Source organism: Nelumbo nucifera, chromosome 8 (assembly GCF_055504915.1).
Source record: "Nelumbo nucifera cultivar China Antique chromosome 8, China Antique-T2T, whole genome shotgun sequence".
Classification (NCBI taxonomy): Eukaryota; Viridiplantae; Streptophyta; class Magnoliopsida; order Proteales; family Nelumbonaceae; genus Nelumbo; species Nelumbo nucifera.
This window is the reverse complement of record NC_142656.1, coordinates 16,076,734-16,104,559: the sequence shown is the minus strand read 5'-3', so window position 1 is coordinate 16,104,559 and position 27,826 is coordinate 16,076,734. Positions and strand designations below refer to the sequence as shown.

Here is a 27,826-nt window from a genome sequence, read left to right as displayed (position 1 = left end):
TAGAACCACTTTTAGGTTCTTTTGAGAAAATTCATTATCTAATATTGTCAATTTTATTATTTGTCATGTTTTTGACTGTTCGGTACAATATTACTAGCCTTACGATTGATTTATTAAATTTTCCTTGTCCTATCAAATATTTTAGAATATGCTAATCCAAGTTGCATCCTAATGTAAGAATTCAAGGTGTAAGATCAATGTGTACAAACTCTAGAAACAATGCCAAATAATTGTAAATGTAAATTTTCAACCAAGAATCTAAAAAAAGACATGAAAATGTCCAAAATAGCCATTCAATTGCTTTGACCAAAATATTTATTTTCTAAGTTTTCTTAAAATAAAATTGCTATCCAAAATCATTCCAATCTCTTTTTTGAAATTAATTTATTTTTTTTTTAAATTTGCCCTTTATATCAATGCAAAACTACAACTTTAAATTCTTTTTTTTTGTTTTAATAAAGTTTATGTTATTTTTTTTCTATAGAACCAGCCTGAATGGTCACCATATGGGTATTTTAGACATTATCATGCTTCCTTTTTTGAAGAATCTAATAGAGGGGGTCTACTTGCAACTGTGTAAAAAAAATTCCAGGAGATGATTACAATTACCAAACTTCAGGGAAAGTTTTAGCAATATCCCAAAACTTCTGAGGAGGTTTCAGCTACCCTTTGTAAAATAATGGGTCACAGGTTGACCGAAACTGGAATCATGATTATAATGGGTCTTTCCTCCCGAATCAATCAGTCTCTGACATTCCGAGATTCGCTATCTTCTCAAAAGCTTTTGCCATTTTGTTAGGCCTTCGCTTGGCCAGAGCCAGAGGATTGGGTTGCGCTTTGTTTCTGCTAAAAGTGATAATCAAAGTCTTACCCAAGCATTTCAATTTAAAGATTCCTGAGACTCACTTTAATGTCTTACCCAAGCATTTCAACCAACTAAAGGTTGAGGGGACAGGGTAACGCAACCAATAACGATAGGTGGGATGGGTATCAATTCTCCTTACGATGTGATCAAAATCAAATCATTCAGGATCTTCATTTTCAGAGCATGTGTAGCTGTAAAATTAACAAGGAGAGTTTTGCCTAATGCCCCCAAAAGTATTGGATGTGCAATTGTTCTTTTTTTTTTAAGAAATGAACTTAATTCGACCATAAATGAGAAACAAGAAATAGAAACAAGTTCCAGGCCAGTTTAGGACATCAAATTCTTAAAAATTCTAAACATGCTTTTTCTTATATAAAAAAAAAGATGAAGTAAATCAATGCGGCATTTGCAACCGTAGAACCTCTGGAATCCCATGTTCTTGCGTTTGGTTATTACAAACTATCATTTTCTCCTTTACTCTTGAATCCTATGCATTTTCTTTACTCTTATTTATTTGACAGATGATCCGACCCAATGGCCCTACCAGTTCAAATGCCAACAGATGACAACTCAAGAAGGAAAACCCCAAATGAAAAATCATAAGAATGACAAAATCCTTCATATTGAAATTTTTACTAAACTAACTGATTTAACAGAGGCCAACCAGATGAATGTCGATCCTTGTCACTTACAAAGAATTACAGGAGACTCTGGTCCTCAACTTAGCTTGGGTTGAACCAGGGTCCAACTGCACCATTTATGTGCCCATTGCTGTGGATCCCAACGCCATTTGGAATGAGTGAAGGAGGCAGTCCAACCGCCATAGGTGCTGGTGCTGTAGGGTATAATCCATGAGAATGGGGCAGGGCATGGGGACTCACAAGAGGACTGCCACCAGCACTTTCTTTTCGCTGCTGGAGTCCATGGATCTGCCGGAGCCCTTCTTCATGGATACGGGATAGAGTCTCCAGCTCCTTCATTGACAGAGCTTCCAAGCCAACACCATAGAGAGGAGCATGTCTTGACATTTCCTCCTGAAGTGAAGCCTCAAGAGTATGGATATATTGCTGCATAACAATGACAGAGCACACAGTTCAACACATTATCATATTTACGAGTTAAATCAGAAAAGAAGATATCTCACTTTTTGCATAAAAAACCCAAGGTCATTCTGAAACTTCAATTAATGTTCATATTAGAACAAAGTTCAAAGTTCACACTTCACAATTAAGATGATGAAGATTAGCTCAAAGTTCAAAATTAAGATGACACATTTGTCAACAAATGTGTAGGAAATCTTACATCAAAGCCCTAGATAATGCATACTCAACCAGTGCTGCATGGACTCTCCTAAGTTCCTAAATGGACAAGTGTCTGTGTTAGACATGTGCCAGACTCCAACACTAAATGGACACTTGAAGCCTTGAAGGACACTTCTATATGACATTTTTCTTTTTTTTTCCCCCTTGCTTATTTGACATAAATGTACACAATAAATGTCATTTTTCATATAAAATGTTTTTGAGTAATAAAGATTATCTTTTAGACCTTTTTCTATAAGTTTATAATGTTGAAATTCAACAAAATATGGACTATTTTAATAGTATATGCTTTTCTACAGACATGTCCATGAGTCTTTGTTTCTTTGTCTTGCCAAGTCAGAATCCCAGCTACATCCTACATGTTGGATTCAGATTTCCGTGTACCTGTCCACATAACATTGCTAAGAACCATATCATTCCCCTGTAAATTGCAGGCAAGGAAAGTTGAGGTTTCCAGGGAAATAGAATAAAATCTTTCGATTTTGGGGCTATAGTTGCAATATAGACCAAAACATTACACATTTCACATTTTTTTTGCTGGGCAACACCACACACTCGTGAGTGCCCATGACATCAGGAATGAGTAGATTAAAGGAGTAGCAATTGGTTCAGTTGGCTGCAGTTTGAAGACCAACTGACCCACTAACCAGCCATACTCATTTGTACAGATGGCCTAATGGGTTGCAATCTAACCTAACCCAACCACATTAAGGGGGTGGGGGATTTGGGGGCACACTACCCGACCCAATACACACCTAAGCTCAACCCATATACAACCTGACAAGTAGATGAGTCAATTTAGATGTGTTGAGGGTCACTAAAGTGTGTTATGTGATCAGTTAGAATATTGCAATCACTAGATAAAAGTCAAAAGCCTACAACCCAAATGTATGTAAAAACAATATATGAGATGGAACCTGCCAAGTAGATGAATCAATTTCAATGGGTTATAAGAGGGTCACCAGAGTAGGTTATGTAGATCAGGTTGGAAATTGCCGTCCCTAGATAAAAGTCAAAAGCCTACAAGCCAAATGTAATAAATAATATATGAGATGGAACATGCCAACCTAGATGAGCCAATGTCAGTGGGTTATAAGAGGGTCACTAGAGTGGGTTATGAAGATCAGGTCAGAAATTACCATCCCTAGATAAAAATCAAAAGCCTACAAACCAAATGTAAAAACAATATATGAAAAGGAACACAAAGGTCCAATTACCAATTGAAAGTCCTACTAGGTTTGCAACATACAGAATGTTCAGAATTAAAGCCTTAGGCTACAATCAATAAAAAAACAAATTACAAAGCCACATGGATATAAATAAAATAAAGAAACAAATCTCCTCAAATAATAACTGGATATGATTTAGGTAGGGTTGTAATCAGATTGAACCATCTACATCCGCACTCAATCCGATATCAAACATAATTATATCTATCCATCTATCTATCTACCTACACACACAATTATACTACATATATATGTAAAATAATACTTTTTTATTGGACTCAATTTTTAATCTGATTGACTAGGGTTGAATCCCATCAGATCTGATTATTAATTGGATGCAAGTTTTAACATCCAGAACCAGGATAATTGGATTAGGACTCGAATTGGGTATTAGATTTTCAGAGTCTGTTGACAGACCTAGATTTAGGTACATATGCGAGGAGAAACCACTATCTATTACATACAAGTTTTTTTTTTTTTTTTTTGATAAATCTATTACATACAAGTTATTTTGCATCTAACAATCCCCATTTACAATGAGCATAGGCTTTCAAAGTCCAAATTATAATAACTATATTTGTTAACAATAGTCACACCAAAGTCGATCAGGTATATAATTGCCAGTTGGCTAAACTGACAACCATATGCAAGTTCTATTACATAAGAGTTATTTCACATCTAACCATCCCTATTTACAAAGTCTAGGCTTTTAATGTCCAAAATGTAACTATATTAGTAAAGTGGGATAAGGTGATAGAAAAGCATTCACGGGCTGATGAACAATGGTTGGGAAGCAAAGATAGCCTCCACATCTTCCTCAAGCTCTCCGTGGAAAGCAATACAAGAGGTATATCCTATTCCTATCTTTTTTTATCTCATCAGATTCGACATGGGTTGTGGTTCTAGGGTACTTTTTTGGAAGTTCTTTGGTTGGGTGATACTCCTTTTGCTCCCTTTTACTGTTCTTTATTCAGTTTCTAACTACAAGTTACAACCCATTTCAAATTTCTTCACCTTTTCTCACTCTTGATTGAGTTGGAATTTTGGTTTCAGAAGGGGTTTGAGGGATAATGAATGTTAGTCTCTTATTTGTTTGCTTGATGCCCTTAAGTCTGCTTTCTTGGTTCAATCTTTGGAGGACACTAGAGTATGGTCTGATCTTTCTGATGGCACCTTTACCTGTGCTTCTTTCTTCAATACCCTTGTACAAACTCCTATTGGGCCATTGGGGATGAGAATTTCCCGATGAAAGAGGTTTGGAGCAAGCCCATTCCACCAAAAATTCAAGTTCTATGTTGGGAGGTGTTTCTTGGGAAGGTGAACACCTGTGACATGCTTCAAAAAAGGAGGCCAAATAAATGCCTCTCCCCTCATATGTTCACTCTTTGCTGTGCAGATGGTGAATCCCTACCCCATTTATTGATCCATTGGCCTTTTGTGTTTTTTTTTTTGTTTGGAAATCCTTTTGCTCTCTCTTTAGTTGCAGGTGGAGTACTCCCTAGGATGTAGACAGCCTCTTTGATCCAAACTTTCTAAGGCAGCCAACAAAAAGAGGAAGGGTTATGTTGAAATCAGTAAGGGCAGTGATGGTGTGGAAATATGGGAGGAAAGGAATGCAAGAATATTCAATGAGAAGTATAGGTGAAAAGAAGATCTAGTGGAGGCCATAAAGATAAATATTGCACATTGGGTGAAATCACTCCAGGTCTTTCAAAATTTCTCAATTTCTGATATAGTAAGAGCATGGAATGAAGTGGCACACATTACTGAGAAGAAAGAAAGAAAGGTGATGGAGTGGAAGCCCCCAGGTCCCAACAAGATTAACCTGAACTTTGATGGGCACTCTATAGGAAACCTGAGTATGGCAGGCATTGGTGGTGTGATTAGAGACTCCTCAAGCAAAGCATTGGCTATGTACTCAGGACCTTTAAGGGAAGGTGATTCTTTAAAAGCTGAACTATTAGCTCTGCTATAAGTGTTAAAACTTGCCAAGCAAGCAGGTCTTAAGAACTTGGAGATAGAAGGGGACTGAAAAATAGTGATATGTCGGACCAATTCAAGTGGTAATGTTACTTGGATCCATAGACATCCGTTAAGGGAGATAGTAACCATAGCAAGGGAACTTAATGCCACGCTCACATGGATCAGGGGAATTGCACCGGCAATGGCCAACTTTCTAGCCAAACAGGGAGTTCAAAGGCAGCAGATTTTTTTGGGATTTATTGTAACAATTTCTGGTGCAATGTCTGCTTTCTAATTGCTGTAATTCTGTATTTAATTCTCTTAATTGAATAAAATTCTCATTTTGCTGATCAAAAAAAAAAAAATAAAAAAAATAGTCACACTCGCAACAAACTTGATTGTGTATGTAGCTGCCCAATGGTTAGATTTGATAGCTTCAAATCAAACAAAGCAATACCTGGCAAGTTTGTAATTTTGCTTCCATCCCATCAATATATGCTTCACATCGAGCAACCTGTTCTTCCTTCTCTCTCTTTTCTCCTTCAGTTTGTCCAACTGTTTGAGTCAACCTTCGGACCTCATCCTCGAGTGACTGTCGAACTTCTTCTCTAGTTACGGTCTCTGTGGCATAACGTTTCAATTCTTCATCAAATCTTTTCCGTGCTGCTTCTGCACTCTTCAACCTTTCAGCAAGAGCATTTTTCTCCTTCACCACTCTCTGTAACATAGAAGATTGTATTCAGTAATGACATGAATTCAATCGACAGTAAAATGGCAGGAATCTAGAATTAATAGCTACGCAGTAGAATTAAGTCATTTACCAGGGAAACTAACAGCAAAAGTTCATAAACATAATCTACAATAGATAACTGAATGCTGATTAAAAAAACATCTGGAACAAATAAGCCACCAATCATATCATTTTAAGGAAAAAGAGCCAAAGATGACTAAATATTAAATATAAATTATGTAGAATTTGCTACAGTAAATGATGAGCAGAGTGATAATTTTCCACTGAATTGATGTGAAATGCAGTATAGATTCCAAGGTACAAAGTAATTAGTTTTAATTGGTGTAATCTGCAAGATTCTGCTCAAAACTCATGTTTTTCCTGTCTAATGAGAAGGCAACAATTTCAAATTTAAAGAGCAAATTAGGCCCTATCAACAAAACAAAATGGAAAAACAGGACCAATGTAACTGATCGCATATAGTTGGGACAAAGCTTATATGATGATGATGATGATGATTTTCTCACCATTGAGCAAGTCAGAGGGAATGGGAAAATGGATAGATGGGTAGTGTCGTAGTAAATAAATTGAGATTAAGAAGATGAAAACAAGCACGAGGCCCAAGGTCGATGTTTATTTTTTATCAGCAAAGCCAATGGGTTGTTACAGTCAATATATCTTCTTTACTTTCTGTTCAAGGCTCTTCTAATGGACTTCCTTTAATTTTTTCTTTTTTAATCAATAACACTTATGGACTTTCTTTAATTCATGAGAACTAAATAGTGAGGTCACTCTGTTTAGCATAGAGTGCTTGGCAATATTGCATCAGGTAGCCTCTGCCGGTCATCTCAAACATTCAGTGCTAGACACAAGAACTGAGGCCATTCCAAAGATCAAAGTACAAAGTCAATCTCTTCACCTTCCCAAAATTCAAGTATATTTCTAAACATTGATCCGACTTCAACTTAACTAAGCCTTAACCCAACTATCTATTCAAACCCTATATCAGCATTTCACCCTATCAAGGGTCATATCTTCTACTAAATTGAGAGTTCTCAGCTCTTTCCCTAGTACTTCAGCCCATTTCATGTTGAGCTTCCCCTAGCTCCTTTAAAACCTGAATTCACATTAGTTTAATCCTATGGTCCAACCTAATTATCAAATAAATAAATAAACCCTTTTCACCTACATTAACCACCTACCAAATTCCAATTGGAGTTGTTTTCGAGAAAAGATAACTGGATTCATTAAACCGAAAAGAGTACACGAGGAGATGTACAATGCAGAAGATAAAGAAGACACACTTCAGTTACAAGGGAAGGGTATTATCACCGTAAAGATTTTCCCTGTTAATCCCATACTTTGCAAGGCTATCTGCAATTCTGCTCTGCTCTCTTGGAAGCCAGGTGAGTTTTACATCCATGAGGCTCAATAAATCTCTAGCCATGGCCAGGTGTGAGCCAACCTCCAAGGACCACCATCCTTCTCCCTTAACCATTTGATTGTATTCACAGAATCACCTTCATTAGTTACACTCATAAGGCCCAAGCCTTTAGTAATTCAAATATCCATAAGAATTGCCATCACCTCAGCCTTTGTAGAGTTAGCTGTCCCAATTGGGCCACTGAAGATCCAGCAAACAGTACCATCCTTCCCCCGATCACACTTCCAATATTAGCATCACTTAGATTTCCTAAAGCACTGCCATCAAAGTTTAACTTCACTACCCTCTCTTGAGTAGAAGAAGAAAACAGGAGGACAAATTGGAGTTATTGCTAGCACTATCCACATTTTGTTTAGCTTGATTCGTCATTTGTGAAACGAGGTAGGTAGTTAGGTGCCTTTCTTAGTAGAGTGATTGGATCAAGTTAATTTTGAAATCGTATAACTGTTAATGGGCATGAAGCCATTAACATTAACCACCTTCCAAACACAAACCCTCTGTCACCAGTAGTATTGCCCACTTAAAGGAGAAAGGGTATGGAGTTATACACAAGCTTCTTCTACTGGAGAATTCCCTCATAAATCTTTCAGGTGACAATTTTTGCTTGTTACTAACCTACCTCATTCCATGCCATATTTTCTTGAGGAAAGAGAGCCATTTTTATGGTCTTGCATCAAAACAGGTGAGTATAAGAAGATATACAAGTCTATACCAAAAAAATATATATGGAAGGCAGCCATCCTCAAAATTTAGTTAAGGAATGCACTGTAATCATACTAAAAAGCCCTCTGAATCCCTGATTTAGGGAACTCATCAGTTTTTGCAATTTGTTCTGTCAGAATCCATCTCAAATGGGCTGAAATGATCTCCATTAGACCTGGCAATTGGGTTGGGTGGGTCGGGTTTGGGTCAGGAATCAGGATGAATTTCAGGTTGAGTTGGCAAATGCTAGACCCTAACCCTAAATGTTCAGGTTAGGATTGACCCACGGGTCAATTCGGGTCATCCCTAAAAATAAAAGAAATCTTATAAAATAAAGAAAAAATACATGAAAATGTCAAAATTAAAGGAATTAACCTTAAAATCCCAAACATAAAATAAAAAAATTTGAACATTCTACAATTCAAAGAGTAAATGATAGAGTAAAGACTAAATAGTAAAAATGAGAGAGAAAGCTTCTAAGAATGCATAAATAGTCCCAATTAGACCTAACAATCGGGTCAGTGGGTTGACCCATGACCCAACCCAACCCGGGTCGGGTTGGGTCTGATCATTCTCAAATTCAGGTGGCTAAATATGAGACCCTAACCCTGTTTTTTCGGGTTGAGTTGGTCGGGTTCGCAGGTTGGGTCAACTTTTTGCCAGGTCTAATCTCCATGTTTTGCTTACCTCATTGAGAAAATAAGCTAGTCCGCATGGCACCATGCAAACCATTCTGCCTCACCTTGTTTGAAGGTCATGTTATATGGCAATGGAGTTAGAACAACTGCTGCTTGACAAGCTCAACTCCTGTAAGTAATGCCATAAGCTTTGCTTAGCATTTTTTTAAGCTTTGTTTAGCATTCCATGCCAAAATTTCCAACCTATCAATTCTTTACAACAAAGATAAGGGACTTGGGAAAAGTTGGCCTTGAAAAAATGAATGTCAACAAAAAGGGCATTCCAGTGCACGAGGCTCCCACCAATGCGGCTGTGAGAGGGAGAGATGCAGCCTCACCCCTGCAGATACACAGAGGCTGTTTCCAAGATTTGAACCCTGGTCACCCTCAATGACTGTTAACAATGACAAGAAAAAATAATAGACCTCACCCACATTCCCAATCCATAATTTCAAGGATAAAAACACTAACGCTCCATCTATTTCATTAATAAAGTTTCTTGTTATTGATCAAAAAAAAAAGAAACACTTGTAACCTAGCCTTTTGCTTCACACTTCTAGTCACACATTGAACTAGGCATAATCACAAAGAACAAATTTTACTACTGGCATAAGAAAACCACTAAAGCCCAAACTCTAATCCCATTTCCAACTAATTCTGTTCCAGGACTTCCCTTCCCATACAATAGCCATAGAAGCCTCAAATCAGAAAGCATATCAAACACCTCTAGTACGGGGAATATTCTCTCTGATAAGTCCCAGAACCAAAACTAATCCTCTCATTATGGTCACAAAAAAGTGGCCACCAGGCCCACCACAATCTAAGGGCCCTGCTCTACTTAGGGATACTGGGCTTACAGTGACATGGCCCCCATCTCTTTCACCAATTTGGTGGCAGAATGAAATATCAATATGGAACCCAATAAATAAAAGAATCTTAATAGAGTTGTAGAACTCATGATTTGCAATTTATCCTAAGTTTTTCAGTATTTCAAACAATGTTTCCCATTTAATGGGATTCAGAAATAGCTATTAGTTGTGGGCATCGGTCTTACAATGTTTTGGAGAGAAAAGCTGTTCCCCATATCAGTTCTGTCATTGTTCTGTGGTTGATATGTAAAGAGGCTAAGTAAAAGGAGCAAGCCAGTAAGGTAATCTGTTCTGCATTAATATGGGCTATATCTAGAGAAAGGAATGCGTGAATCTTTGAGAATGAAGCAAGTCCAGAAAATGCAGTACAAAGGAGATTGAAGGGCACCCTCTGGCACATAAATAGTGATCCAAAAGCCCTTTCAGGGAGTTCCTTACAATTCTTTTCTTTTTCTTTTACTTTTTATTGATATAGATACTCTTTTTGTGAACAACAAAAGTAATTAATACCGACTATTGTAAATTCCCAATGTAAAGTACTTTGATGTACATGTGCTTATATTTTTGACCAAAAGGAATATAATAAAATACTTTGATAAAAAAAATACAATAAAATACTTCTTCAAAAGAAAACAAAAGAAAGAAATAGCTACCTAGAACTATCTAAAGTGCAACAAAGATCGGAAAGATCAGAGGCAATTCTAATATTTCAATATATCAATATTATGATAAAACATCACAGAAAAAAAAAATGATATTTTAAACTATAACAATGCCAAATTTTCACAAAAAAAAAATTAGAGATATTATAACAGAAGCCATCTGCATGGTTATATGTGATATGTCATGTATCCTAAGCAGACAAAACAGGATATTTCTGTTTTTGTATCCAGTTGAACTCGTTAATTAGTTATTTTAGTGGACCCTTTTGACATGTAACAGCACGCCAAGTTTTACTAATGATAGAACAAGTTAGCTGTACAAATGGATCTCATACAACTTACAAACCATAGACCTAGCTGACCTACTCAATCTATGCTGTAGTTTAAAGATTTGCAACCCCCCCCCCCAGCCCTGGTTCACCCAAAATAGACTTTCCCTTGATACCCCTGACCTTGCTAGAGAATCAGCAATGATGTTTTTTTTTTTTAATGAATAGAATCGGCAATGATGTTTAATTATATTGGCACACACCTGAACAAGCAGTTCAGATTGAAAGCCAGTGCTCTTGCATGTCTTAGCAAAAATCAAAAGGCCCATTACACCTTACCATTTTTTTTTATAAGTCATTATATGTCACCATATTTCAACCAGTTTATCACCACTTGGCAGTTCCCCTCAACTTCAACTTCTGTGCAGTCAATCCTGATACTTCCCATAATCTTTAACCACACCCTATACCTTAAACACCAATTAATAAGCAATCAAACTACATTGGTGCCTAGTAAATGTAGTGATAGTTTGATGTATAATGCATGTGGTGACTAATGTTCAGGGGTACTCCCAATTCAATATCAATGAAAGAATCTGTCACTACTGAACCACAAAAAATCATGCAAAATCATTTCAAAGTTGAATTCTCAAAGAAACGATAGATTTTATATTATGTTCCAAAAGCACTCAATACCAAAAATTTATTAACTTGAAACCTGCAGAAAATTTCTTGAAACTTCAAGGGGTATAGTTTACCTTCAACTCATCACGTTTCCGAGATTTTAACTGTGAAAGTTGTGTCTCTGCTTCATGAAGACGATCCTGAAGAGCTTTTTTCTCAGCCAAGAGCTTTGCAACTTCATCATCTCGTTCTGCACGAAGCCATTCAAGTTGGCTCTCAACATCTTGTATCTGTTCAGAAAGCTCCTTCCTTTCCCGTGCAAAGCGGTCCATTTCGGCTTTCATCTCAGCCTGCAATTTTTATCAAAAACACTACCTTTATTAACCTCCATGAGACCAGCAACATATGATGGCATTTTATCATCCATATAACCTGTCCAGACAAGAAATCAGGTACCTTGAGACGGTTAGTGGTTGCCTCAGATTCACTAAGCCTCTGTGATAGGATAGCTTTCTCTTTACTCATATTGGAAAGCTCAGTTTGTCTTGCCTCACGAGCACGAATATTTTCATCTTCACTAGCACATAACTGATGCCAGAGAGCTGCACGATCAACATTGGCAAGTTCAGCAACTTCCCGTAGCATGCTCAGAACTGGCTTGACAATCCCTTGTTCTTCACGGACCAAGAAAACCAAAATATCCAGATCTAAATCTACTTCACGACAATTATCTGTACTGCTGGTAGCATGGTCAACAAGTCCTTTCAACATCCTCCCACGATAACCCTCATCAGCATAAAATTTAAATAATATAGCATATAGCATCCTCACAAATCCTTGCACTCTGGGGTCTCTAGAGAGAGCCATTGTTTCAGCAAGACCAAGAACAGAAGCAAAATCATCTTCTTGGCTCTGCAATGATTCATCAGTTTTTCCCTCCACAACAGTGTCTTTGTGTAAAAAATTCTCAGCCATGGATCTTGAATTAATACCAGCTCTTTGAGCATGGCGCCTTTCCAAGACAATGGCTACTGATTGATCCACAATGGCTCCTCGAGCTACAGCTCTTTCAAAAACTTGGGATGCCTCAACAGCAATACATGGTATGGATAACATCTCTATTAGAATATAGATATCAGAAAAACAACGGCCCAAACATAGAACCTGCTCATCTACTGCATGCAACTTTTCAGCAGTGAGTCTGTTTTCATCATACATGAAAAGCCCACAAGGTGTTGTCAAGCAATTGCCATCAAGCTCACTGTCAGAGTCAATATCTCTCAACATTGCTTCAGCAACATCAACCCAGCCATTCACAGTTTTGGTTAAAACATCCAGGACACAATATGAAACTTCAGCCCCTAAACTTTTAAGCTGGGTGCGAATAGCTCTTACCTACAAGAACAAAATAAGTTTAAAACATAGGAAGGCAGAACATTTAGAATGATAGTATGATACCTTATAAAACAATTCAAAAGGAAACATCCAATTAAAGATTACTGAGGTGTCTGCATTCATACAGCTTGAGGAATATGCTGACACTGGGATGCTGCTTTCAGTATAAAACTAATAGTTGCTGCAAGTGGTTCATCATTTGAATCTGTCAATAGTCTGAAAGCTTGAAATAGGACACGTTCCCACACTTCACTACCAAACTCCAATTGACTAAGAGCTCCCAAAACCTGAAAGGACAAAAAAAAAGAATTTGCAATTGATCTACAGAGGCAGCAAAAAACTAAAACTGACTAAAAAACAAGAGACATAAAATAAATAATATGAGATCAAGAATGATATTGCTAAATGTTTATAGTCCATATTACAATAACTTAACATCACATCCCAAAAAGGACAACAGGACAATAAAAAAATAATACTCACAGGCAATCGGAGTGCAGGTTCAGCATCTGGCTTTTGAAGTCGATCTAGAAGTGCACAAGCGGCAAGTGGATGCTCTGAATGGTCAACCAATTTGGGCACCAAGGCAACAAGATCCGGTTGCAGATGTTTAGGAGCTTTATCCAATACAAGAGCAATCTTTTGTGCAGACTGAGGCCTTCTCCTAGGCTCCGGACAACCTTGTGGAACAGCACCATCAAGGGCTCTCAATGAATTAACAATTAATCCCAAAAGCTCTTCTGACTGTTCTGGCCACTTTGTCTGAAAAGAAATTTGCTCAACCTGTTAAGTACATGTAATTTTTGCTCATAAACCATGTATTGACAGCATCTCAGAGTGGAACTAGAACAAAATGATTTTATTATACCCATCTGATGCATTTGAGAGTACAAATTCACCATAAGAAATGAAGCCAATTCAGGTTGCAGAGAAAGAAACGAGATTAATTCAGGATTTCAAGGAATAAACTCATTTCCTTCCCTTCTAACAACAGGAAACAACCATTTTGGATGAGGGCATTGTGGTTATATCTTTTATGCCAAGAGATGGAGAGAAGAAAAATAAAAGCATTTCATTTCCCAAGGCATCCAAACAGTTAAACTAAAAAAAGTGTACCTTGGGAGATCGGATGAAACCATTGTCCACAGAAAGACCTCCTGCAGTTGTCTCTGGAGGAGAAATAGGCTCCCCAGGAACTGCCTTTTCAGGCATGTTATTTTTATTCATATCCGAACTTTGTACAGCATATGTATTAGTACTTTCTGCCCCGGAATCCAGTCTCTCATTTAGAGGGGATTGTACAAATTCTGCAACCCCATTTTCTGTACCAGATTCCAGTGGACTGATGGCTCCATTGTTATCTGGAGAAAGTTTTGAGCTTGTATCAGAAGAATCATCACCGGATCTTCCTTCTGAAGGTTGGCAGCACTCAACCATTATATCTAAAAGTAAGTCAATGATAGCCTGCTGCAAGACTTTAACTCCCATTAACAAATTCATCAGACTGGGGGAAGATTCATCGGTTCGTGTGACCTCCTTCTTCCCGTCGTTACTACTAAGTTTGGTTGGGAGAAGCAAGCGCTTTACTTTAGCTGGGTCATCAAGATAAACACGAAGCCCAGTAAGAAAACCAGCTATTGCACCTGCATCCATCAGAAGCTTTTCCCTTAAAGTAACCTGTGGCTGTGAAGGATTATCTCCATAAGTAAGGTGAAATCCAGCTCTTGCAAGAAGGTTCCTGAATATGTCTTCTTCATCTCCGCTTATCCCTTCACTGTCCTCGGAATCAATAAGTTCATCAGGATCTGTTGACAATGCATCCTGATCATCCTCAGAAGCCAAAACCTACCAAGCAAAAAACAAATGTTGAGCGTGGGAACCATAGATGTAGTCAAAGTTATGCTGAAAAAGAGAATATATGCACGAGGAATACACATTCAGTTTTATAGGGCCAACACCCATGTTTGTTCCCACTACCAGGGTCTTGGGAGGGGTGGCTATATATGGACTGACCTTTGGCACTTTTTTTTTTTGCATGAAGTGGCCACTCTCTCAAACTCGTGCTCACAATTGTCAGCCTGAGATTTTACCATTGCACCAAGCAATGACCCCTATTGCATTCAGTTTTATTCCACAACAATTTAAACTAGATCACCAATGCCCTAGGTTCGAAGGGCTACAACTAGTCCAGACAACAGGCATGCACAATTCCCTTTAGCCTAGGCAACTAGGTGCCCATCTAGGTGTTCCCCACACAATTTTTGGATTAAAAAAAAATTGATAATTATAGCTTGTTTCCCTAGTTGTTCTGACCTGCCTCATTCTTCAAGTTTAAGTAGCAATAAGAAAACAAGCAAAGGGTTTTTATTGTTTTTAGATTAGTAAGAAACTAAGAATATTTCTATTTGTATAAATCGGGAAATGGAAAATTAGAAGAAACAAGCAAAGGGTTGGAGCCCCTGTTAAATTGAATGAGAGAGAGAGAGAGAGGATGGGTTAGTGATGCAGCTGCAGTGCAGGGCTAGAATAAGCTGATACAGGATAGAACCACTCTTGTTCCAACCCTCAATATCTACAGATAGAGCTTGCCATGGTTTAAAATGTCCCTAATTTCCCTAATATTTCCACGACGTATTTTCATTCCATGGGTAGCGATACGAAATTTTACTGGAATCAACATTTCCCCAATGAACACTACCAGACCTACGTGGAGTACAAGAGAGAGTATCCACCACATATTTCCATTTTCACTTCCATGGGTAGCAACATGAAATTTTACTAGAATTGACATATTCCCTAATGAACACTACCAGTACTATGTGGAGTACAAGAGATAGCGTTATAACATAAGTTGGAGACAATATTGTAGATATGTGAAGTAACAGGCTATTGTCCACCTAACTTACATGATTACAACTTTGAGCTAGCTCAATATTCATTTCAAACATGAAGTTAAATAATAGTTTTTGTTTCTGTAGTAGATTATTTGGTTGATTTATCACAACCATTTACATTTCCTATGAGTTTAAATTTTGCTTTAGCTAATTCTATCATGAAGTTCTAAAGCTTAAGGTTTACAGGGCAACTTCAAAACATATTCTTTTGTCTATAACCATAGTTTCTTAGTTTTGTTTCATAATTTGGAACAAGATAATAAATTTAAAAGATGTGCCTATGCTTCTTTTGTCATTTCATAAAATATCATTCTATAGTTTGCATATTTTACAATCTTTCCACCATGTCTATAATTTTTACAATATTTCTGACATGTTTCTTATATTAGGATGACCGACATTTCCACCAACATCGACATTTTAAACCTTGGAGCTTGCAGGCTACTACCAGATGTGTTGTAACCTGAGAAATAAGTATAGAGAGAGGAAAATAGTACACAGAGCGAGCGAGCGAGCGAGAGAGAGAGAGAGAGAGAGAGAGAGAGAGAGAGAGACCCTAAGGAACCACACTAGGGTTTGTAGGAATCACTCTATAATCTATACAACAAAGTAGTAAAATAACTCTAGAGAAACCTTCATTACCTTCATAAGGAAGATATTACAACTATTTATAGAGTGAGTTGTGTAGCCCCAAATACTGTTCATTTGAAATACCGAATTCTACTCCCTATGTTGTGAAACAAGAAACTCAATTGCTCTCCACCTACTAAAGCAATTAAACTGAAAACTTAAAGATAAACCCTACTAAACTATAAGAACAGGATACCATGGATTAGGCTCATATAGAACTGGTCAAAATGACAAAAATTCCCCTGACCAGAGCAGTCCAATTCCCAAGAATCTTTCCCACAACAAATCATAACCTGTTTGTTGGCCTTCTTCCTACAAAAATAGGTCTTATAAGGCCTAGACTGATCCCCATCAATTAGGTAGCCAGTTGGCAGCCTAAGTTGGGGTTTCTTTGTGTCAGACTTTGTACATGAATTCATTCATTTATATAATCAATAAAATTAATAAAAAAATGAAGTAGAAGAAGAGAGGTTTTTTATTATCATTTACAGGTATGTAACATTTTATGTCAGTTTAGGTAGCAGGATTACGTTAATCAGATCTATTCTAGTTAACTTTCTGTCAGTTTTCAAGGCCCTTGGAAGTTTGATTCAGAGGTTGGAGAAGATGATGATGGGTTTCTAGTGGGAGCCAGGGGAAGGTAAGAAAGAAGGATCATAGGGTTAAATGGGATTTTGTGTAAAAATAAGAGGTTTGATGGACTTGGCATCGAGAATATTCAGAAATAGAGTTTTTGGGATTTTGGTTATCCTTACCAACTTTGTCTTGGGATTTTGGTTTCCGTAGAGGATTAAGGGATGAGGAAATTGAGTGTTTGTCTACTCTTCTATTTCTCCTTGATAAGGTTTGGTTGGACCCCTCGAAACCTGATAAAAGGATTTGGGCCATTCACCCCAAAGGGTCTTTTTCTTGTGGTTCCTTTTTCAAGTTCCTCTGCCAATCTCCCTCTCATCAGAATTTCCCTTTCAAAGAAGTCTGGTGTAGGCCGGTCCCCCCCAAGGTTATGGCTTTGTGTTGGGAAGCGTGGCATGGTAAAGTAAACACGATGGACAACCTACAAAAGAGAAGACCCGTCCTTTGTATTTCACCAAACTGGTGCATTCTTTGCAGATCTCATGGTGAGGATTGTAATCATCTAGTTTTATCTTGTAGTGTCACTGCAGAGCTCTGGGCTTGGCTTCTATCTTTGTTTGGGTCTAGTTGGGATATGCCAGCAGAAGTAAGCACAATCTTTAACCCTTCTTTCTTCTCTTGGCCCCATAAGAGGAAGGAAAATGTGGAGATGCTCACAAGCAGCATTGTTATGGAAAGTATGGGAAGAAAGGAATGCCAGAATCTTCCAAGAAAAAGGAAGAAGCAGTCAAACCTTAAAGGACTGCATTTTGTCCAGGTCTTTACATTGGTTAAAGACTCTAGAATTATTTAACCATTTTACTTTTGCTGATTGTTGGAAGGATTGGAAGTTGGTAGCAAGTTGTTCCTCCTACAAGGGAAGGGCAGTGACTAGCTGGGTCCCTCCTCCTCTTGGTTCTTTGAAGCTGAATTTTGATGGGAGTAGCCAGGGTAACCCAGGTCCCTCTGGGATGGGAGGTGTACTGAGGAATGAGGCTGGAGAGGTTGTCTTAATCTACTCTGGCCCTTTAGGAGCTGGGAACTCTATCTGGGCAGAACTGCTATCTGCAATACAAGGAATACTTCTTGCAAAAGAAGTGGGCGTGGAGCAGCTTCTGATTGAAGGAGACTCTAAGACAGTGGTGGACTGGTTAAATAATCCAGAGGATGTCACTTGGGGCTACAAAAATGAGTTAAAGAAATTCAAATGGCTGACAAGAAATATGTCTATAACAGTACAATGGGTTGGTTGATCAGCTAATGCTTTTTTTGATGTCTTGGCAAAACAAGGGATAAATAGGGAAACATTGTTCTGGGCACAACTGTAACTATTGTTTTAATTTCAACATTCATGTTTTCTCTGTTGTAGTTTGTGTATTTGCTGTTTGGAGAGCCTGCTCCTCACGCCTCTAAGGGGATCTTCTTGTATCTATTCATTATTTTAATGGAATTGATGTTATTTATCAAATATATATATATATATATATATATTCAAAAGAGAAAAGAGGCTCCATTGAGGAAATGGCTATGGAGATTGCCCCTAGATAGGGGCAAGTTGGGGACTGAAGTGGTGCTCAGCACACATGGGCTTCCGGCAAATGGTTGGGACATTGGACTCTTGACAAGGGCAAAACCGAGCCTCTCCTTGGAAGGCCATTCATGATATCTAACCATCTTCCTCCAGTATGTCAGGTACGACCCTTGTTCTGGGGAACACATTAAATTTTGGGAACCTATCTGAGTTGGGAACTCCCCTCTTAAGGAGCAATTCTGATGGAGTTGTTGATAATAACAGAACTATGAATGGCCCATTTAGGCCCATTAAACAAGTGTATACCTGGGGACCTCGCCAGATGGGGTAACCGGCATCTATAAATAGCCCATGGAATAATGAGAAAGGCATCAATACCAGAATTGATGAGAAAGGCATCAACGGCAACCTGCGAGAAAGGCATCAAGCCATTTTCAGAATCTCTCTCTCAGGAGGCAAAGTCTCCCTCAAAGAAGACTCCTGTGGTGAGCATGATCTCAACGATGATGTCATAGTGTGAGAAGATGAATGCATCATCAAACAACAAAGAAAATGGTGACGAGAGTTCCGGTCAAGACAATGCTCACCAATTCGGTGGAAATAATCACCGGTAGGTCAGAGTGGACTTCCCTGCTTTCAGTGGACAAGATCCTCTTTCTTAGGTCTACAGAGCAGAGCGATACTTTGATATCCAGAAGATCGCGAGCCAGCAGAGAGTGTTGATCGCTTCGGTGTACCTAGAAGGAGAGGCAATCAACTGGTTTCAGTGGTATAAATGATCTCATCCTCAGATGACATGGAAAGAATTTTCGGAAGCCCTCTATGTCCGTTTTGGACTATTGTCTTTCAAAAAATTCGATGAAGCTCTGCCAAAGCTGCAACAAGTAGGCACTGTGTGGGGAATACCAGATTGCATTTGAGCGATTGGAAATGAGAGTGTATGGCTGGCCGGAGAACACGCTCATAGGATGCTTCATTGGCGGTCTCCGAGACGAGATAAGGTTAGAGGTTAAGGCTGTGCAACCTACCACCATGTCTGCAGCCATTGGACTGGCTAGACTCCACGAGGACAGGCTAAATAGCTTGAGGAAAATAAACCAAGACGTAGGACCGATCTTGAAGACTCCACCTAGTCGTCCTAAAGGTCTGACCGCCAAAGCAATGGCAGCACCAACTCAAACCATTCCCCTGAAAAAGCTCTCATGGTCGGAAATGCATGCCCACAGGGAGCGAGGACTTTGCTACAACTACGACGAGAAATTCTTCCCTAGACACAAGTGTAAGCGACATCAGGTGTTCACCTTACAAATCTATCCTGAGGGAGACTATGAAGACGACTGGGCCAACGACAAGGATGAACTGAGCCAATTAGGGGAACTGGGAGTGCCAGCCATTTCCTTACAAGCTCTAACGGGGACACATTCAGCCCAGACAATGCAGGTGATGGGCCAGCTTATGGGCCAATGGATCACAGTGTTAATCGACAGTGGCAGTACACTGAATTTCATTACCATTGTGCTGGCTAGGCAGTTAGGACTAGCGATTGAACCGACCGTCCTGTTCTCCGTCCATGTAGCTGATGGTAACTATATCTGGTGCAACGGAGTATACGAAGGGCTCAAGTTACAGATGCAACGATGTGAATTCTGAGTGGATTTGTATCCGTTGGAATTTTGTGGGGCTGGTGTGGTGTTTGGGATTCAATGGTTAAAAGAGCTGGGGCCGGCAACATGTGATTGGGACCACCTCACAATGGATTTCTAGAGCCAAGGCAAGCAGTCACCTTAAAGGCTGGGAACCCGAGCCGATACAACAAGAGAAGTTAAACCTTATTCTAAAGGTGAGAACTGGTGCAAAGGGAGCTATACTAACGAGCCTAGGCGTGAATCAGCCAGGCCCAACCTTGTCCAGGAACGATATTGAAACTATTTCTGAAACACAGGAAACAGAACTGCAGCTACTGCTCACTGATTACTCATATGTTTTCCAAGAACCCTCTGGCTTACCGCCAGTGCGGTTGCATGACCATCGGATTCCAATCAAACCGGGTGTTGTGCCTGCTAATGTGCGACCTTATCAGTATCTGCATTGCCAGAAAACAGAAATAGAAAAATTGTTGAAGGAACTTAGGGAGAAAGGCATGATACAGCTTAGTAACAGTCCATATTCAGCACATGTCCCCTTGGTTAAGAAGAAAGACAGCACGTGGCGTTTTTGCATTGACTAACGTGCCCTAAATAAAATTACAGTCCGGGATTAGTTTCCGATACCTGTAATTGTTGAACTGCTGGATGAGCTTGGCATGGCTAAGATATTCTCCAAATTAGATTTACGAGCAGGGTGCCATCGAATTAGAGTACATGCTCAAGACGTCTATAAGACGGCATTTAGGGCGCACAAGGGCCACTATGAATTTTTGGTGATGCCTTTCGGCCTCACTAATGCCCCGTCTACTTTTCAGTCCTTAATGAATGAGATCTTTCGTCCGTATTTGCAGCATTTTATTCTGGTGTTTTTTTATGACATTTTAGTTTACAGCACAGATTGGAAATCTCACATGCAACATTTGCGCTTCACCTTTGACATTCTTAGAGCCAATCAGTTGTATGCGAAAAGGTCAAAATGTGATTTTGGACAGACGCAAATCTACTATTTGGGACACATTGTCACAGCAGGCACAATCAGAGCTGATCCAGACAAGATAAATTGTATGTTGCAGTGGCCCAAGCCCACAACTGTCAAGGATCTTAGGGATTTTTTGGGCCTTACTGGGTATTACAGGCGGTTCATTAGGGGGTACGGAACTATGATGGCCCCACTAACAGACTTGCTCAAGAAGAATGCTTTCCATTGGTCAGAAGAAGCGGAGAATGCCTTCACGACACTGAAGATGGCCCTTACGACCCCCCTCCATCTTGTCCCGACCAGATTTTTCTAAACCGTTTGTAGTAGAATCGGATGCATCGGGAAAGGGCATAGGGGCAGTATTGTTACAAGACGAAAAGCCCATTGCCTATTCCAGCAAGGTTCTTTCACCACTGGCCCAGGGTAAGTCCACGTATGAAAAGGAGTTAACGGTTGTTGTTTTGGCTGTGAAAAAGTGGAGGGAGTACTTGTTGGGTCGAGCTTTTACCATTCTCTCCGATCAAAGAAGCTAAAGATATCTAATAGAACAACCTGCTCTGAATGAGGTACAGCAAAAGTGGCTATAGAAGTTGTTGGGCTTTGACTTCACAATAGAGAACAAAACAGATCCGTCCAATCTGGTTGCAGATGCTTTGTCAAGGCAACATGAGTGCTATCAGATGGTAGCTTCTAAGCTCACTTATCCATTTATGACTCAGATGGGGAACAAGTCCCACCTGGTTTCTCCCTTTGTGATGAAATTCTGATGCACATGGACAGAATGGTGTCGCCAGATAACTCAACCCACATTCCGACCCTCTTGGAGCGAGCTTTTTCATGCTTCTCCAGTAGTGGGGCATTCAGGCATCCTACAAACCTATCGTAGGGTATCCTCTCATTTTTATTGGATGGGAATGAAGAGACAGATTCGGGAGTATGTTGCCACGTGTACGATATGTCAACAGCATAAATATGACAATCAGTCCCCGGCTGGGCTGTTACAGCCCATACCGCTCCCGGAACAAGTGTGGGATGAGGTAACTATGGATTTCATTACTGGTCTACCTCCTTCCGGTGGGAAGACAACCATTGTTGTTTTTGTGGATCGGCTGTCCAAGTATGCACATTTTGCACCACTATCCCATCCATACACTGCAGCACAAGTGGCCAAAATTTTTGTCCAGGAGGTCTCCCGTTTACACGGCATGCCCAAGACAATTATCTCTGATCAGGACTCAGCTTTCATGAGCCGTTTCTGGTCTGAATACTTCTGGGTGCAAGGAACAAAACTCCACCATTCCACCAGCTATCATCCACAATCCAACGGACAGACAGAGGTGGTGAATCGTTCCCTTGACACCTACCTTCGGTGCTTTACTAGTGATTACCCCAGTTAGTGGGTCAAGTGGCTTCTGTGGGCAGAATACTGGTATAACACTTCTTGTCATGTTTCAATTATGAGAAGGGATCCACGGCTGTGGCTGAAGTAGATACACATCTAACTAGCAGTGATGCAGTCCTTAAGGACTTAAAGGCTAACTTGCTAAAGGCTCAACAACAAATGAAGGCCCACTATGATAAGAAACATCGAGATGTTCAGTTTAAGGTAGGACACTGGGTTTATTTGAAGCTAAGGCCCTACAGGCAGAGTAGCTTGGCTAAACGATCCTCCCAAAAGTTGGCACCCAGATTTTATGGTCCATTCCGTGTTATAGCAGTGGTGGGTAAGGTGGCTTACAAGTTAGACCTCCCTAGCTCTTCCAAGATACACCCCACATTTAATGTGTCTCTATTGAAGAAACATTTAGGGTCAGTTCCTTCGGTTTCAGCTTGCTGATTTCAGGTGGATCCAAGATGGCAATAAGTTGGTTCAACAAGCCTTGGTGGTCTGGAAACACCTCCCACCTGAAGACGCCACCTGGGAAGACTACTAGTTGCGGGGACCTCGCAAGATGGCCCAAGCCATTTTCAGAATCTCCCTCCCTCCCTCCCCCCTCTCTTCTCTCCCTCCCTCCTTCCCTCCCTCCCTCCCACCTGAAGACACCACCTGGGAAGACTACTAGTTGCGGGGACCTCCAAGATGGCCCAAGCCATTTTCAGAATCTCCTCCCCCCCCCCTAGGTGTGTATTGTGCAAAGCCAATGGTGAGACTTGCTTCTGTCCTTTTGTTTTATGTTTTTGGGAATGGTTCTTCTCCTTGTTTCGGTGTAGGTGGAATCCCCCGGCTGATGTGTGAAGCTTATTTGACCCTTCCTTCTTTGGTGAGCAAAAGAAAAGGGGAAGGAGTATGTGGCAAATTACAATTAGAGTGGTCCTTTGGTAGCAATCTTTGGATTCATTTTCTACTAGTTCTGTGAGTGACATCATCTCAAACTGGAAGGAAGTGGCAAATTCTGCCCCAATGAAGAATATCAGTTTTCCTTCTTGGTCTCCACCAGAAAGAGGATTTGTTAAGCTCAACTTTGATGGAAGCAGCTTGGGTAACCCAAGCTTGTCAAGAATTGGAGGAGTGTTCAGGGATGAAGAGGGGAAAATTTAGGCTTTTGTATTCTGGCCCAATTGAAGGAGTAAAGAGGGTGAAATCTCTGAACATTGAAAAATTCTATAGAGCTTTAACTTTTTTTTTGAAAGTAACAAAAAAGAAAATTTTATTAAATAGAAAAGAACCACAGGTCACAGCATGGTGTAGAGATTACACCACCAGTTGTTACAGAGATGTATTCCAAATTACATTCTTGAATCTCAAGTGCACTCCAAAAGGAGGACTCAAAATCTGACAAAGAAATTCGAGCAAAACCCGGAAGGATGAGCACCCAAGCTGAAACAGTCCTTCCAATGGACCCCACCACCTTCTGTAGCTCACACTGACTGCACTCGAATACTCTTCTGTTTCTTTCTCTCCAAATTGACCAACAGACAGCTAAAGGAATACAGCTCCACACAATTCTGGCTTTTTTGCTTCCCTTGTAGGATGGCCATTTGGAGAACATTTCAGCCGGAGACTCAGGAAGGAAAAGATGCAAGCCAAACAGATCTGAATAATAACTCCAGCACATCTCAGCCACTGAGCACAAGAAGAACAAATGAAGTACTGTTTCCTCACTTTCTCTGCAGTCTGCACATATGGCATATGTTTGCCATGTGGAAGCCTCTTGGCTTCAAATGGTCAGTGGTGAGAACACTATCCATAGCCACCAACCACGCAAATGCCTCCACCCTAGGTGGAACAGGATTACCCCACACACCCCTATCTCTTTCCCCATCTGGTTTTAATCAGAGCTACATAGAAGGATTTCACCGTGAACTTCCCATTCTTACATTCCTTCCAAATTTATTATTTCCCAACAATCCTAATAAAAAGCTTTTTTAAGTATTTTATTTCTTTTAGAATTTAGATTAGCATATTCTTGTATATTAAGGTTTTATTTTATTTTTCAAAATCGGTGCCTCACATCATTCAAGGGCATGCCTTGCATTGTGTCTCAATCTTCAGTAATGAACTCAAACAACCTAAGCTAAAGCATGAATGTCTTCCCAAGTCCAGCTCTTGGTAACACCAAATCAAAGGCAGCTATAGCAAATGCCATTCTATTTTCAATCCATATCATAATTCTAGACCTTAAAACAACTAGTCACCACATTCCACAAGACACTGAGATTAGAGTATTTAATGCAATTGGAGAGAAGGATAGAACAAAAAGTACCACATTGATATCAACCCTAGAACCTAGAATTGATTAGGTCATCAACCTCAACAAGTAGGCAAAACTTTTTGAGGAACAACTACTCCTTTATGTACAAGTATCATTTTCTTTCTCTTGGAAGATACCCTATTCCCTATATTCCTTTGGCTATTCCTTTATGTAGAAGTAGCATTTTCTTTCTCTAGGCAGATATCCTATATTCCTATGGCTAAACCAGAAACCAAATCTCAAGGTTTTACCACAGAGGCATGCCTTCAAAAGTTGTATCAGTGTTTATTGTAACAACTTTACATCCAAGCAAAAATGAAGTTCTAATTATTGATACATTGTAAACTACAAAAATTACATAGATGGTATGACTCTGCCATATCATAAACAAAAAGTACATAAATGAAATTGGTAGTACAGGTTGACTCACCTCCAGGTCTGAAAACTCAAACCAAGGGCAACAATCAATGATCTCGCAAACAAAAACAACTGTATCACGTACAAGAAATCCTGCATCTGCTTCCAGCATATCAGAAACCTTCATGAATTGGAGGACGGAATTATTCCATGTTTTCGTACAAATAGAGGACTCTTTCCACACAGTTTTAGCAGGATTCTTCTGATTCACCACTGCCATCCTGTATCTGACCCAAAAATTCTTATCAGGATCACTTCCAACTGATTGATCACTCTCCAGATATATACATATGGTGTCAAAAGACTCGTAAACACCTGCATCATGACCAGTCAACATGAAAGCAACAACTTGGGATAAGAAAGTCATTGAATAAAACATCTACAACTGCATTTTTTTGAAGGAAATGAACAATAAGCAAATAACATCCACATACCAATCCGAAGTTCACATCCACCAGCTTGAAAAAATTTGCTAAAGATTTTTCGGGTTTCCATTATTTCTTTGAAGGACAAGAAGTTCTCCACCTTCCATGTAAATGACCCTATTTTTCCAGCTCCATCAATTTGAGTACCTGCATTACTAGACTCCATATCTTGATCAGTGAAATCCTGCATTATAGATGTCTCCTTCAAGATAAGAACCTCTGCCGAGAACACAACAGTATCCTGAACAAGAAACCCAGAATCCTGATCAAAGAGACTAGTAAGCGTGATAAACTCACGCCAGCCCCAGTCCTTTGCAGCCTTGGAGTACCGGTTCTGAGACTCCTTTGTAACAGACTTCTCCTCCATCCTCTGGTTCACAACTGACAACCTATGACTCACAAAACAACTCCAATCGCTGGCAGTGTTTCGAGAATCCGTAACTTCAAGAAATACAGAAAGGTGGCATGGTGGCTGAGACTGTCCTGGTGCCATCAAGTAGAAATTCCATCAGTTCTCTTTCAGTTTCAAGGTCTAATGAAGTGGTAAAATAGCTTTTAGTATACAGGCATAAGCATGTCAGCCTCATTTACAATCAACTAAATGACCATAGGGGCTAATCATTCTGAATAATCTAAAAATGAAAGATGGATAAAAGTCATAAAACAAAGACTCCTGCAGAATAGCTACATTAGTAGGGAAAAACTGAAAAAGTCATAAAACAATCCTGAATGCCCGCTGGTCTTACCCCTGGGATAGACAATGAGGCGACAATCCCGATTACCAATCTGAAATCTCCTGCTCTTGACACACAGTCCCGTGATCTTCCTCTTCTTCAAAAGGTCTTTCAGCCTCGTGAAGTTATCAATCCTCCAAGTGAACTTCCCCATATGCCCATCAGACTTCCTTGCCCCACCACCACTCCTCCCTCCAAGCAACCCCCCATTCTTGGAGAAGCTACTAGATTCCTTAATCACGTGGAACGAAGCACTGAAAACAGCAGTATCATCGACAAGAAACCCTGTATCCGATCCAATAAAGTCCGACATCTTCATGTAATCATTCCACCCAAGACTGGTGTTATCCCCACTCTTGTTATCAGCTGCAAACCGCCCATAAGAGTCCCTGTGCATGTGATTAAACCCAGGTTTCTGGTTCAATACTGACATTCGGAACAAACACCAGCAGCTCCGGTCGGAAATCACCGACTTCTCGGTGTCCTTACTCTCCAAACACATTGACATATACTCAACCCCATTTACTGAGCTCTGATAAACACTAATCCGAAGATTGCATTCGCCGGCAGGGAAAACAGGGCTCATTATCTTCTGCGTCTTGATCATCTCCTTGAACAAGCTAAAGTTATGAACCTTCCAAGTGAACTTCCCACTCAAAACATCCGCTATGGGACTTGCAATGACGACGGAGGAAGATGAAGAGGACGAAGACTGTAACTCATTGTTATCTCGAGAGAAGGATATTGATTCATTCAAGACCAGAATATCGGCAGTGATGAGAACAGAGTCGTTATTGAAGAGGAACCCAGCTTTGGGATCGAGAATTGTGGAAGAAGGGGTGAAGTCGCACCAGCCGTGCGATTTCTTCTTGCTGGAAAACCGATGCCAGGAGTCTCTCTGGATGGACTTGGACTCGTCGACGTGATTCACGATGGAGAGGCGGTAGCTGGCGAAACAGTCCCATTTCGACGACGATGAGCCGCGAGGATCCATGATTTGGAGATAGATTGAGAAGTAGCCTGGAAGGGCTTGGGAGTCACCTTTGGGGTAGATGAGGAGGCGACAGTCGTAACCACCCACCTCGAAGTACCGGCTCCAGAGTGCCCTAGCTTTCACCCTTGGAAAATTGGCGACCGTCCACCGGCAGACGGCCGAGTGATCCCCCCGTCGTTCGACGGTTACCGATTCCTGTCCACCACCCTCTCTGGACCCCACCGGCTCTTCCGCCGCGGTTATCGATACCGACACAGTCGTCTTCTCCGATGCCATCGATGATGACGATGAAACCGCCGCAGGGTGTTGTGGTGGGTCGGAGACAGAAGAGATGGACGGTGATTGAGACGATGACGATGCTATTTCCGATACGCTCGGCTTCATCGTGAATAGAGAGAGGAGAGAGGTGGGGGCAGGCACCGTTTCTGTTTTCGTTCTCTATTCTTTGTTTTATGGTTTTTTCTATCTATCTCTGGTTCTGAATTCTGATTGATATTTCCCTCGGTATTAGACTCTAGCGCG

At 40.1% G+C, this 27,826-nt stretch overlaps 1 protein-coding gene across 3 annotated transcripts; it reads right to left on the bottom strand.

The window, feature by feature from the left end:
• Positions 1–1,205: 1,205 nt before the first annotated feature.
• LOC104592509 (uncharacterized) lies at positions 1,206–27,826 on the bottom strand. Of its 3 annotated transcripts, none has more exons than XM_010251916.3 (10): positions 26,323–27,826; positions 25,586–26,059; positions 25,165–25,466; positions 13,867–14,595; positions 13,234–13,533; positions 12,876–13,037; positions 11,812–12,750; positions 11,490–11,705; positions 5,836–6,096; positions 1,206–1,932 (listed from the first exon to the last, which is right to left on the bottom strand). In XM_010251916.3, the coding sequence occupies exons 1-10, from the start codon at positions 27,686–27,688 to the stop codon at positions 1,588–1,590; spliced, it is 5,094 nt and encodes a 1,697-aa protein (XP_010250218.1). In that variant the 5' UTR covers positions 27,689–27,826; the 3' UTR covers positions 1,206–1,587. The 3 variants fall into 3 exon arrangements, with proteins under 3 accessions (XP_010250218.1, XP_010250219.1, XP_088749765.1); XM_010251917.3 differs by having other exon boundaries at positions 13,234–13,512; XM_088893639.1 differs by having other exon boundaries at positions 25,586–26,054; positions 26,323–26,462.